This window comes from Prionailurus viverrinus, chromosome B3 (genome assembly GCF_022837055.1).
Source record: "Prionailurus viverrinus isolate Anna chromosome B3, UM_Priviv_1.0, whole genome shotgun sequence".
In the NCBI taxonomy this organism is placed as follows: domain Eukaryota; kingdom Metazoa; phylum Chordata; class Mammalia; order Carnivora; family Felidae; genus Prionailurus; species Prionailurus viverrinus.
The window spans coordinates 30,091,361-30,103,775 of NC_062566.1; the positions used below are offsets into that span (position 1 = coordinate 30,091,361).

Here is a 12,415-nt window from a genome sequence, read left to right on the forward strand (position 1 = left end):
CATGCTCTGTCTCTCTCTGTCTCTCAAAAATAAATAAATGTAAAAATAAATACATTTAAATTTCTAATCTTAGTAGGCTTTCTTAAGATAACTATTTTTAAATAGTTATATGTGAAATAGTTCCCCATTTCTGCTCCAAACTCAGTTCCCCAAAGACACTGGTACCTGGAGAGAATACCATTCATACCCTGTTTCCTCTGGAAATGCAGAGACGACGGCGCTTCCATGGAGCTGAGAGGGGTCCTGAGAAGGAGAGTCAGAAACTTTTGTATCTTGATTTGTAGCAATGTTGGGTGTTCGATGCTGTTGCAAGTCCCACTTTCGAGCTACGTTGTTAATTGTTAACCTTTTCTTCTCCTATGAAAAAGTTTATTGTGACAAGAATTATATAAAGCAATTTTTGCAGCAGGCGAGTATCCCTGAAGCACGTTGTCTGTACTACTTATCAAACTTTTTAAAGGAGTCTTACTCCTTATACGTAGCTGCAAATAGGCTCCTAAAAGTACGGCGGCCTTATTTACCCTGTGCATTCAAACATCTCAACCGTGGTCTGTCATCCTTAAAGAGAAAAAATTACACACAAACAATAATTACTCCCATTGGAGATACGAAAATTAGCTATCTGAAAGTTTAATTTGGCAGAAGTTTTTATACTTGTTATCTGAGATTTTAATTGGACAGAAATTTATATGCCTCTGTGTTTCAACCTAGTGAGAAGAAAACTAATAATATTTTAATTTTCCTACCTAATAATTCAGACTACTACGATGCAATAATCTTGGTTGAGAGGTGGGGAGAAGAAGGGGGGATTGGTCAATGTTCCAAGCTTCACAGCATGAATTACAATGTCTGAAAATGAAGAAGTACATAAAGACCACTAAAAGAAATTGTACTAGGTTGAAATATTTCTAGGTAACTAGTACCATCCCAGAGGAATAGGAAAGAAGTAATTCAGTATCTGCAATGGATGTCTTAGTAGAGTGGTTTTCGTACTTTACCTAGCGTGCCTCAAACCACCTGGAGAACTTCTTAACCCACCAACTGCGGGTTCTCACGCCTTTCGGATTTAGTGTGTTTGAGGTGGGGCTTGAGAATTTGCATTTCTAAAAGCTCCCAGCTGTTGTTAAGGCTACTGGTCCCGAAGGAAAATGTGCCAGGTTGCAATGTTTCTACTCAGCTTGTATTAAGTTGATAAAGAAAATAATCACTACTCTGGTAAAGTCTCCATTATCAAAAGTTAACATTTTTAAATGGCATGTCGATATGGTCAGAGTGCTAAAACTAGACACTTCCCCTTTCCTCTTTACTGAGAGCACGCTCATCCAGTCAGCTGTGTGATACTGACTTCTCACCTGCTGCCTCTGGAGTCGGTGAGGGCTGTTAGGAAGATTCTTTGCCCATTTCCTCAGGGAATATGTACATGCAGAATAATACATTTTTGGTTCCATCTCTTTGCCTATATTTGGAGATCTAAAATTTTAGCATGGAAAAATGGCACTGGGTAGGAATGAAAACTGATAACAAAGCTTAATTAAAACTAAACTTTTTAGAAGTTCTGTGTTTAAAAATGTTTTTAGCATGGGTTCTTTCTCTGTTGCATGGCATTTCAAGTGTGTCTATATCGTTAAATGGGTTATGCTTAATATGTGTATACTTCTGAGACTTTGGGGCATTTTATGTGTATCCCCCTTGTCTAAAGCAAGTAGGAATCTGCTATTCTACTGTCAAAAAAATTTTTTTTTCCAAATCTGTATTAACGGCATCCTACCCTAAGGAATTCTCTTTCAGTTATTCATGGATAACTGATACAACCCAATTCTTAATCTAAGTAGTGTCATTTTTACTCAGTATCAAGCTACTTTGAAAGAGCCAGGGGCAGTGAGTTAATAATGGCAGATGGCTGTCACGCTGGCTCCATGCATTTGGTTTCCTGGCTGACTGGTAGTTGGTGGAAAGAAATATTCTTAATGAGGCAGATATAGCTATGTTTAGAAAAGAGATACACAATATCTTTATACCAGTGAGTATGTTAACAAATTTATAAGATACCCTGAAAATACAAACACTTTCCTATACCTACCCCAAAGTTAAAGTTCCTTTATTTGGATCATTGAAATTAGATCAACACCAGGTTGACTAAGAGAATGGATGACTAAGAGTACTGGGGCCAGGAAGAGGAAGACATATTTTAAAACAGGAGTGCAGCCTGGGGTCAGGTGGGGGTCACTGGCTGGCCAGGGGGCCACATAAGGGCTCTAGGTATCTGGTGCAAGAGAAAAAGCAAGAGAAAGGCCAGAGATTCTGCAAGGCAGAAGAGGGGGTCCCCAAGGAAAATCTTCTGCTCGAAGATCATGGATGCATTTGGCATATCAGTTATAGACATGTCTCTACAGCTAGACAGCAATACATTGCCAAGTCCGTGTTAGGGTGGCAATTATTTTAGAAGATTCCAAATTTCAGCTTTTGTCACTTGAGACTATTCTTCATAATCCAAGCAATTCCACACCAGTATATCCTGTAACCATCACTTCCATTTATTTCCAAGGTTGCAAAGAAAACAGAAAGATAGAAAAGCAACAAGGCAGAAGATACGTGTCAATGAACTCTTCTGGTCCCTTCATAACCACCCACCCACTTTTCTTAACGATCAATAGGTGTTGTCACATAAACAATAGCCAGCAAATGCTGAGGGTCTTTGGTACTGTGATCTCAAATCTGAGCTAGGGCTAGAATCCAGATCTCTGGATTTCCCATGCTTTTTCCCTAATTAAAAATTTTTAAAGCTAAGTAACTCTCATAATTAAAGAGTCCTATTTGGTGACTTCAAGCGAAGCATTCTTTTTTTTTTCAAGTTTTTATAAAAATTTCCCAAACGTGTAAAAACCACATTGGCTAAATATTTAATGGCACATTTCCAAAAATGCCGACAGTGGAAAGCATCTGAATTGGGTATATAAGAAAAACATTTTAGTGCAAAGGTGGAGTCAAGTGCAATTTGTTGCCTCAACTTGTAAGTTGTAAGGCTCAATGTACAACGGTGCCTTTAAAAGCTAAATCGCCAATGGAGCTTCTTTGTTTTTCTTCCTTTCCATGCTCCAGTGCTCAAACAAAAATGTACTTTTGGTCCGAGAGCTTTATTTATTTACTTATGTATTTTTATTCATTTATTCATTCATTCACTTATGTATCTGAAAGTAGCAGCTGTACAATGGGAAATATAGTTGATCCTTGAGCAACATAGGGGTTGGGTTAGGAGAGCTGACAATCTGCATAGAACTTTGGACTCCTCAAAAACGTAACTACTAATAGCCTACTGTTGGCTGGAAACCTTCCTGATAACATAAACAGTTGATTAACAGATACTCTGTATGTTATATGTGTTATATACTGTATTCATATAATAAAGTAAGTTAGAGAAAATAAAATGTTATTAAGAAAATCATAAGGAATAGAAAATCCATTTACAGTACTGTATTGTATTTTTTGAAAAAAATACATGTAATAAGTGCACATGTGTGGTTCAAACTCATATTGTTCAAGAATCAACTCTGCTACTTTTTGTAAATGAACTATTCCAAAAGTTTACCAATAGTATCATCTGGCAATGGTAAATCTTGCTCCTACACATTGAAAAAATATTGCCTACAACTATATTTCCTATAAACCAAAGTGTCTTTTTGGCCAACCCTTAGAAATATTCCAAAATAGTTAAGACTAATATCCTATTGGCTAAAATCAATATGACAGAGATGTCAAGAGAGGGCTTAGGTACATCTAATTAATGGGATGAGGGGAAACATAAAAGTTGGGGAGGTGTCAGGAGGTTAGAAACAACAGCAAGTGAGAAAATTGTAGCACAACGGGTAAGAGTTCTAAACACTTTTGAAGTAGCAGGCTTGAGCCAAGAGGGTTGGGACCAAGTTGGTTTTCTTTTTTGTGAATTTCGGAGTAGTTTTCATAGAGTAAGACATATTGATTCAAGTATACCCCTTGATCGTTTTTGACAGATGCATACACCTGTGTAACCCACACCCCTATCGAGACACACATTTCCATCGCCCCAATAAGTCCCCTTGTTTCCTAAGTTTATTTTGTACAACTTTGTATCCCTACTAGTCATTTTTTGAATTCTAAACGGCATTTTCATTTTTAAAAAGAAAAGCACCCACGTTAGACAAGACTGAGTAATGATAACCAGCGTGATATCTTTAATTTCAGAAGAGGATGAGCATGATCCAGGCTGCAAACTGTAAGCTGTCTTCATTGATCATACTTCTGTGATGCGAATGTAAAATATTTTAAGAGGAAGCATTTTACTTAAGGAAAATTTATCTGATATGCTAAGTTATCTAAATCTAGTTGAAAACAAATTTTAATTCCTAAATCCTCAAAATCTTTACCACCTCTACAGAAGAGAGGCTAGTAGAGAAAGTTTTTAAATGTAAGAAGCAATTATCACGAAAGAAACCCATGTATCAGAGCTCACTAAAATAGCTCAGTAAAGACAGTGGTCTATTACACTGTCTTCTGAAATGAAGCCCACATGGCAGGGACACACAGGGTGACACACTGGTGTGGAAAACAACTGTAGCTTGTGCTCTATTTTCCATCTCTTCCTTTTAAAATGTCTAGCTTTTGCATGTGTTTTATACTGTACATTATGTCGCAATTCAGAAGCACAGGTTTATTTATAGGTAACTGCTAAAAGTTTTCAGGGTAAGTGTTAAAAACATTCTACTGATAGGAATGAAAACTTTACCAAATGTGGAAACTGCTCTTTCAGCTGACTAGCTAGCTAGTTTGGGCGTAGGTGAGCGTGCGGGCACACACATGCATGCACTCGTTCGAGAAAGTACCTTCAGCAAGGATTGTTTATGACTTTCCCGCTTCTTCTCTTCCTCTTTTTTGGCTACAACAGATGCCATACGCCTTTCTTCTTCCTAAAAGAAAAAGTGTTGACAAGTGTTATGAAGTACTTAACCTTTATTTCTTGGGTTCGGCAAGCCTGGTTCTCTTTGTGAGAAGCGTACGACTTGCTCGTAAAAAAATGTCTCGTTTTCTGCTTCCTTCCCAATTGTAAAAAAAACTATGTTCTTAACTCTACTCCCAATTGTTGATGTGAGTTGAGCCTAGCTAATACACGAAAGAAAACAGAATGAAAAGAGCAAGGAGAAAGGGGGAGCAGGTTTACATAATTTTTTCTCAAGAGCCATGCACTACAGTTTCACATAGAAAGACTTAAAATCTTTCTACTATGAAGATAAAAACAACGAGCATTACACTTCTCACAACTTTTATTTGATCTATGGATGTAAATCAGAGCTTTTTAAATAATAAAACAAGTGTGAAAGCCTTTTAAAACTCTCCATATTAAATATTAATAAAATTATTCTCCATTAATACATTACTTTTACTTTCTTTAAGTTGATTTGGCCAGTCTAATTTCTTAAATTCTAAAAACTACAAAATAACATTATGGTTTAGAAAAAATTTAAAAAATCGGCCACAATTCCAACATGGTAAATCACATCTTGTCGTTTCTGTGTCACCTTATAATATTCACTATATTATATGTATACACAATATGGGTCATGGGCTTTTTTCCCCCTAAAGATTATCACATTTTGCAAATTATAACCATGTAACTTTAAATTTTAGTATCAAAAGATTTGCAGGTGTTCAAGATGATGTCACAATTTGAGAAAACAATTCCTTCTGAAAAGACAAGCTTGAAAATATCTTCAGAGATAGAAACTACAAAAAGTAATTTAGCACATTTGATTACTCTTTCAGAAATGAAAACATACAGAAAGTGAAATGAAAAAATCCAGTGGAAGGGAGTTAAAGAGCAAATTGTACACAGCTAAAGAGAATCAGGCAACTGGAAAACAGGTCAGAAAAAATTTTCCCATATACCTTCATAGAACCGTATCTTCCCCCACAATAGGACTTAACCAGTTCCATTTTAATTATTTCTGCTACTCTCTCTCTCCTGTCCTACCCCAAAAGCTCTTTGAAGGTATGGACCATGTCAGCTCCTGACACAGTCAGGATAGCCAATAAATATATATTTGAAGAATTAATTATTAAATATACATCTTCATAGATCTGTTCAATAATTTCCTAAAACCGGGACCACTAAATCAAATGGAAGACACCTTTTTCTAGGGCTCTTGATACGCTGACAAACTGCCCTCCATAAATGTAGTATTGATTTCCACCCCTACCAGAAGTCGGTGTGTGATTTAAAACATGACAGATAGTCACAAGAGCTGTTGACCAAGTATTCCCGTGTCTTTCCACGTCCAGGCCATACTGTATGATAGCAATTCTTGTCCCTTGAAAGTTAGGTGCGGTTATGTGACCTCCTTTGACCAATGTCATATGAACAAAAGTAACATGTGTTTACTTCTGGAGGAAGATTTCAAAGACCGTGAATGGCATAGCTGTTCTCTCTCTCACCTCTGCTATCGGATCTGTAAAGCTCCACATGGTGGGTACTTTGAAGGCCTTGGTGCTGGAACGAGGACAACACAGAGCAAAGTTCCCAGACCACATACTATGGGCAGACAGGCAGTATGAGCATGAAATAAACTTTGTTGCTTTAATCCACTGAGGTCAGAGAAATTGTTACTACAGTATAATCTAGCCTATCCTGATCAGTACATATATTATGTTAGAAGTAAGGAAGGTCAAAGAGGCCATGAAAATGTATTCTGGGGGGTGAGCCATTATAAATACTTTTGAAAAGAAAGAAAAGGCCTAGACTAAAGAAGTATATAAAAAATGCACAAAGAAAAATTATCACGGAGCTAAAAAGAAAACCAGAAATGCATCCATTGGAACACTCTAATTTTAGAAATGAAGAACTGAATATTCTGAGAAGGTTAGTAATTTATACAAGGTCACATGGCTAGTGACAAAGTCAGGATCAGGATCAGAAGCCATGTCTTGTGAGAAATGGAATTTGTAGTATTTTTTATAATAAGAACACATTTAAATGTATTTTACTGATTTTAGAAAGATATGAAAGCTATTAAAGTTCAGTAGTAATCTGCTATATGGTTTAATTGTTTTAAAAGGGAATGGAAATTGAATGTGACTTTTGGTGAATTTGAAGTCTTTTACAATATGGAAAATAGTTATTCTTGGTGTTTGAAGGCTGAATAGTGGTTATGAGGAGAAATATAGTGAATAGGAAATTCAGAAGCTTGATTCCTAGCTTCCCAAAATAGCTGGATTAACAATTAAACTCTTTGGTTCAGTAAATACTGATTTGGAACCTATTAAGTATAACCTATTTCAGAACAAACTTTTTAAAAGAGCAAACTATATTGATGTTCAATTGTTGATTCATCTATAAAATGTGAACTAGAAACAGATTGGTAATTCAAAGAGCCAATTTCAAACAGTACTGGAAACTGTATGGATCACGTATTACACATACTTAACAGATGATTTCATCAGATTTTCAAAAAGAATTTGAGCTTCTATTAAAGGCAGTAGGACTTTAAAAGGAAGGCTAAACCTAAGAAAACTGGATACATGCCAAATCAACTCAAATATTGAGTGTTTTAAGGAATTTGTACATCTGATGACTATATTTCAGCCCAAATAATTATAGAGTAACTAAACTTGGAAACAAAAATAAACCTCTAATTGTAAAGATAAGCTATAAATCTGTTGGTAAGAAGGAAAAAACTGTAAAATTCTGGCATCTTCATGATAATAGTTCAATGTCTGGGATCAAAGCCATATCCTTTATATAGCAAAGGAAAAGGATCTATCTGGGACCAAAAAATATATACTTTTTTCCTTACTTCAGTCTGTCATGAAGATAAAATATAGAAATGACTTCAAATTAATTAAGAAGTACTGTGATTTAATAGGTGTTTGATAACTTAGATTATACTCTGTTAGCAGACTATTAAGGCTCTAAACAATGCATATTTTATATGAGAAGTTTTGCTCCAATAAATAATAGTGGTCCTAATATAGGCAGTAATTTATTATGTGGAATTTAGAAAAATACGTGGCAATGTGGGTTTTTAACCATATACTTTAGAATAGTTAGTTATAAAAGACATTACTTCCTTGACTCCAACAAATATTAAAACAGACTTTAAAATCAGAGTTTTTGTCTACAAGAGATATTTTTCATTTAAACAACCTTTTTCTTAACAGAGAAAACTGATTTTTCTAGGTCACAGTTAACGTCAGAGTGAAGGCCGGAAGCCAGGTCACCTGACTTCTCTTGGCCCAGGGATATTAGCTCTTAAATATTAGGGGGAGGGGAGGCAGAATAGGCTAGGTTATGCTGCCGTAACAACTTCAAAAGTTATAGGAGCTTATGACAAAAGCTTACTTCTTTTTTTTTTTAAGGTTATTTATTTTGAGACAGAGAGAGCATGCAGGGGAGGGGCAGACAGAAAGGGAGAGAGAATCTCAAGCAGGCTCTGCACTGCCAGCACAGAGCCCCACGCAGGGCTCGAGCTCACAAACTGTGAGATCATGACCTGAGCTGAAATCAAGAGTCAGACGCTTAACTGGCTGAGCCACCCGGGTGCCCAGACAAAAGCTTACTTCTTGACGGTTCAAAGAACACTACAACTGCCCTCCATGTACTGCCTAAGTATTCCTGGGTGCTGTGATCTGATGGCATCTTCAACTCAATACATGCGTCCACAATGACCACCACAGGAGAAAAGCAGTGAAAATCATACATCGGCTGTTAAATGCTTCTGCCTGAAAATTATATATATTACTTCTGCTCACACTTCATTGGCCAAAGCAAGTTGCACAACCACACCTAAGTTGAAGGGGAATGCTTCCACCTGCCAAAAAGAGGAGGAGAATCAGAAGGTATTGGCGAGTGTCAGTAATGGCTACCAAACAGAAAACTCACTTCTGTCTCAGATAAGGCTGTTCCAATTCTTGGAGAGCAAACTGTAGACAAGGTCATATTAAGCCAATAAATGTGGGTCTGAAGTGAAAACTTTAGAAATTATGAAGTCGTGTCTGTTTCAGAATTCTGAGAATAGTGCCTGTGTTAGAAAAACACTGCCTTAGAAATTAAAAGGAGACAATTCTGCCTCCTAGAATTGTCTATACGATTGTCCTTGTTCTAGGCCCCCAAAATGGGTCTATTCTCTTTTTTTATGGACAGTTGTGAAAATATTTGAAGACCACTGTAATATCTTCCTTATGGCTCCCCTCTGTCAATGAGTTGTGCCAGGTTCTCTGGACATACTCTAGTTCGTTGTCACCCCTAAAACTAATAGTTCAGGTGAAATCTGATCATTAAAGAAAAAAGGGGGACTACTGTCTCCATTTTTCTGAATTGTTTCTATAAATGATACTGTTTTAAACCATATTTACTTCTAATGATCACATCTCACAAGTAACTCAATTTGCTGAGTCTCATCTCACGTAACTGGGGGATTATTTGTGCTGGGGATTATTTGTTGTTATGGAGTAAAGTCCAGGATTTTCAATTTATCTATTTTTGTCTTGCTAAATTTTACTTATTTTTCTACACTAGAGGTCAGCAAATTTTTTCTGGAAAGAGCCAAATAGTAAATATTTCAGGCTTCGTGAGCCACGTGAGATCTCTATCACGCATGGTTTTTCTTTTATTTTTTAAAAATACAATGCTTTAAAAAAAAAATCTATAAACCATCTCTTAGCCCGAGACCTGCTCAGAAATAGTCTGCAGAATAGATTTGGCCCACAGGCTGTTGTTTGCCAAACCCTGTTCTAGATTATTGAGCTACTTTGGGATTGTGATTCGATTAACCAGTATATCAGGATCTCCAAGTTCTCTAGTTCCTGTCAATTATATACTTTCTCAGAAAAACAGAAATATTCTCATCTAGTCATTAACAAAAATATTGAATCAGGGGTGCCTGGGCGACTCAGTTGGTTGGGTGTCCAAATTCAGCGCAGGTCATGATCTCGTGGCTCATGGGTTCGAGTCTCTGTGTTGAGCGCTGTGCTGACAGCTCAGAGCCTGGAGCCTGCTCTGAAGTGTGTCTCCCTCTCTTTCCACCGCTCCCCTGCTCACATTCTGTCTCTCTCTCCCTCTCAAAAATACATAAGCATTTAAAAAATATTTATATATTGAATCGAAAGGGCCTGAGGAAAAAGCCTCAAGGCACACCAGTACAGATTCTTCTACAGGCTGGCCTTAATCCACTGCTTCCTGTGTTGTAGGGACGCTGGAATCCCAAATTCACTTGACTGTGCTGTCGTCATACAACTTACTCAAAGCAATACCATAAAAGACTTTGTCAAAAGCTTGGCTGAAATAGCAAAACACTGGAACACTTCTTCTCGGAGAGACCCGATTTACAATATCTGAAATAGAAAATTAATTTGTCTGGCATGAATTGTTTTTAGTGAACCACTGCTGCCTCCTAGTGATCAATGCCTTTAGTACTGACAACTCCTCCAATAATCCAATTTAGATTTCCTTCGTATTCAACATCAAGTTTACTGTCACAATTTGTGAAATTTATATTCTTTCCCTTTATGATAAAAAGACAGGTCAGTTCATCCTACCGTGCAGCTGCTTTCCTATTCTACACTGTTTCTTTCAAAGAAAGAAAGATTCTTTCTAGTAATTATTTATTCACTATATTTATTCAGTTCTGTAGATCAAGGACTGGCAAACTCCAGCCCACAGACCAAATCCAGCCTGTCACCCCTTTTTGTAGATAAAGTTTTATTGGAACAGAGGCATGCTCATTCATTTACGTAATGTCTATGCCTTCTTTCACACTACAATGAGTTTCGTAGTGTTCAACAGAGACTATATAGCTCCCAAAGCCTGAAATATTTACTATCAGATCCTTTCCAGATAGCTTGCTCTAGATCAAGCTTATCTATTCACCTATCCAAGGCTTTACTTTCTTCCTATTAGTATTTATTTCTACTCTTAACAGACTATAAGCCTTTCTTCTTGACAGAGATAACAAAAGCAAAATAGGACCTGAGGCCATCAACTCACATTATGTCTTCTGACCTCATATTATCTTATGCCATTCTTCTGGGTCAGACCCCTGGAAGCTCTCACTGTAACTAATCTCCGTTTCTCATCCCACCCATCCTATCCTTCCCAATTCATCCCCTGGGCTGCTACCAAGGCAGACACTCTTTTTAATAGGCAATTGTAATTTAACCACTTTAAACTCTTCAAGAGCTTCCTGTTATGTCCAAAAACAAAAGAAGCTAATCTCTTTCTTGTGATATAAAATGCCCTTCATAGCCTACCGCTTGCCTGTGAGACACCCTTTGCTCCTGCTACTCTCCTCCACGTACACTCAGTGCTCAGCCATGTTGAACTGCTTTCAGTCCCTCTCATGTCTCTGCATTATGCATGCCTCCACCCTCCCTGCACACTCTCCACAGATACATCCTCTTCTTCTTGACCACTCTCCAAGCCCACATCAAGTATTTTCTCCTTTGGAACTTTTCCTATTTCTCTGGCAGACACAAGGGTGCTTTATCCTCCAATATTATTGTGCTGTGTGTGTGTGTGTGTGTGTGTGTGTGTGTGTGCGCGCGTGCGTGCGCACGCGCACACATATACATATCTATCAACCTATCTTTTCTAGCTTGGCATTTTGCATTATAACCTGTCTTCACTATGATGGGGTTTTGGAATGGTGGTGGGGTCCGGAGCCAACGGCCAAGAAAGATTTCTTGAGATGTCTTTGGTGCAAAAAGATTATTTTATTAAAGCACAGGTCCTTTCCCGTGGGGTGGGGAGGGGTGGAAAGAAGGGATAACAAAGGGGTATTGGGAAACTTTTCTGGGTGGTGAATTATTAATAAGCTTAGCTGTGGTGATATTTCACAGGTGATATACATGTTGAAATTTATCAACCTGTATAGTTAGTATGTACAATTAATTTTATGCCAATTATACCTCAAAGAAAGCTTTTAGTAAGACATTAATTTTTTTTTTATTTCTCAAATTAAACCATGAAGGAGGAAATGTACAAGGATTGCTGCTCTGTATTTAGCAGAACAGTTGGCCCTGCTCCCATCCCAGGTGATTTTCTCTCATTTCCTCACCAGGCAAACACAACCCACGGGAATGCACAAAGACAATGATTATATATAGCATTATTCTCCTTTATTTCAGGCATGAAAGTAGATAAATTTCACCCAGTCGGGACTTTATTGCATACTACTACATTCTCAGCATTGTGTGAGATAGAGAAGGAAAGGAAATAAACATGTATATAGACCATCTGTATGTATCGAGCAAGGAGGAAGAATGGCTTCTGTCCTTGAGGATTGTATACATTAGTTGGGTAGGCAAGACTGACAGAAATTCACTATGAGAAACATAATATATAATTAAGTACTAATTTATACAAATGAGTTAGCAACATTTCATACCCCAAACA

At 37.3% G+C, this 12,415-nt stretch overlaps 1 protein-coding gene across 5 annotated transcripts in view; it reads right to left on the reverse strand.

Annotated features, from left to right (window-relative positions):
* Window positions 1–12,415, reverse strand: part of LRRC49 (leucine rich repeat containing 49) — a 149,730-nt gene that overhangs the window by 48,116 nt on the left and 89,199 nt on the right. For all 5 annotated transcript variants that reach the window (XM_047863213.1, XM_047863214.1, XM_047863216.1 and 2 more), the window contains 2 exons: window positions 4,857–4,940; window positions 188–357 (listed from right to left, as the gene is read on the reverse strand). In XM_047863213.1, coding sequence (XP_047719169.1) covers window positions 188–357; window positions 4,857–4,940 — 254 coding nt within the window. The remainder of the gene's footprint in view (window positions 1–187; window positions 358–4,856; window positions 4,941–12,415) is intronic.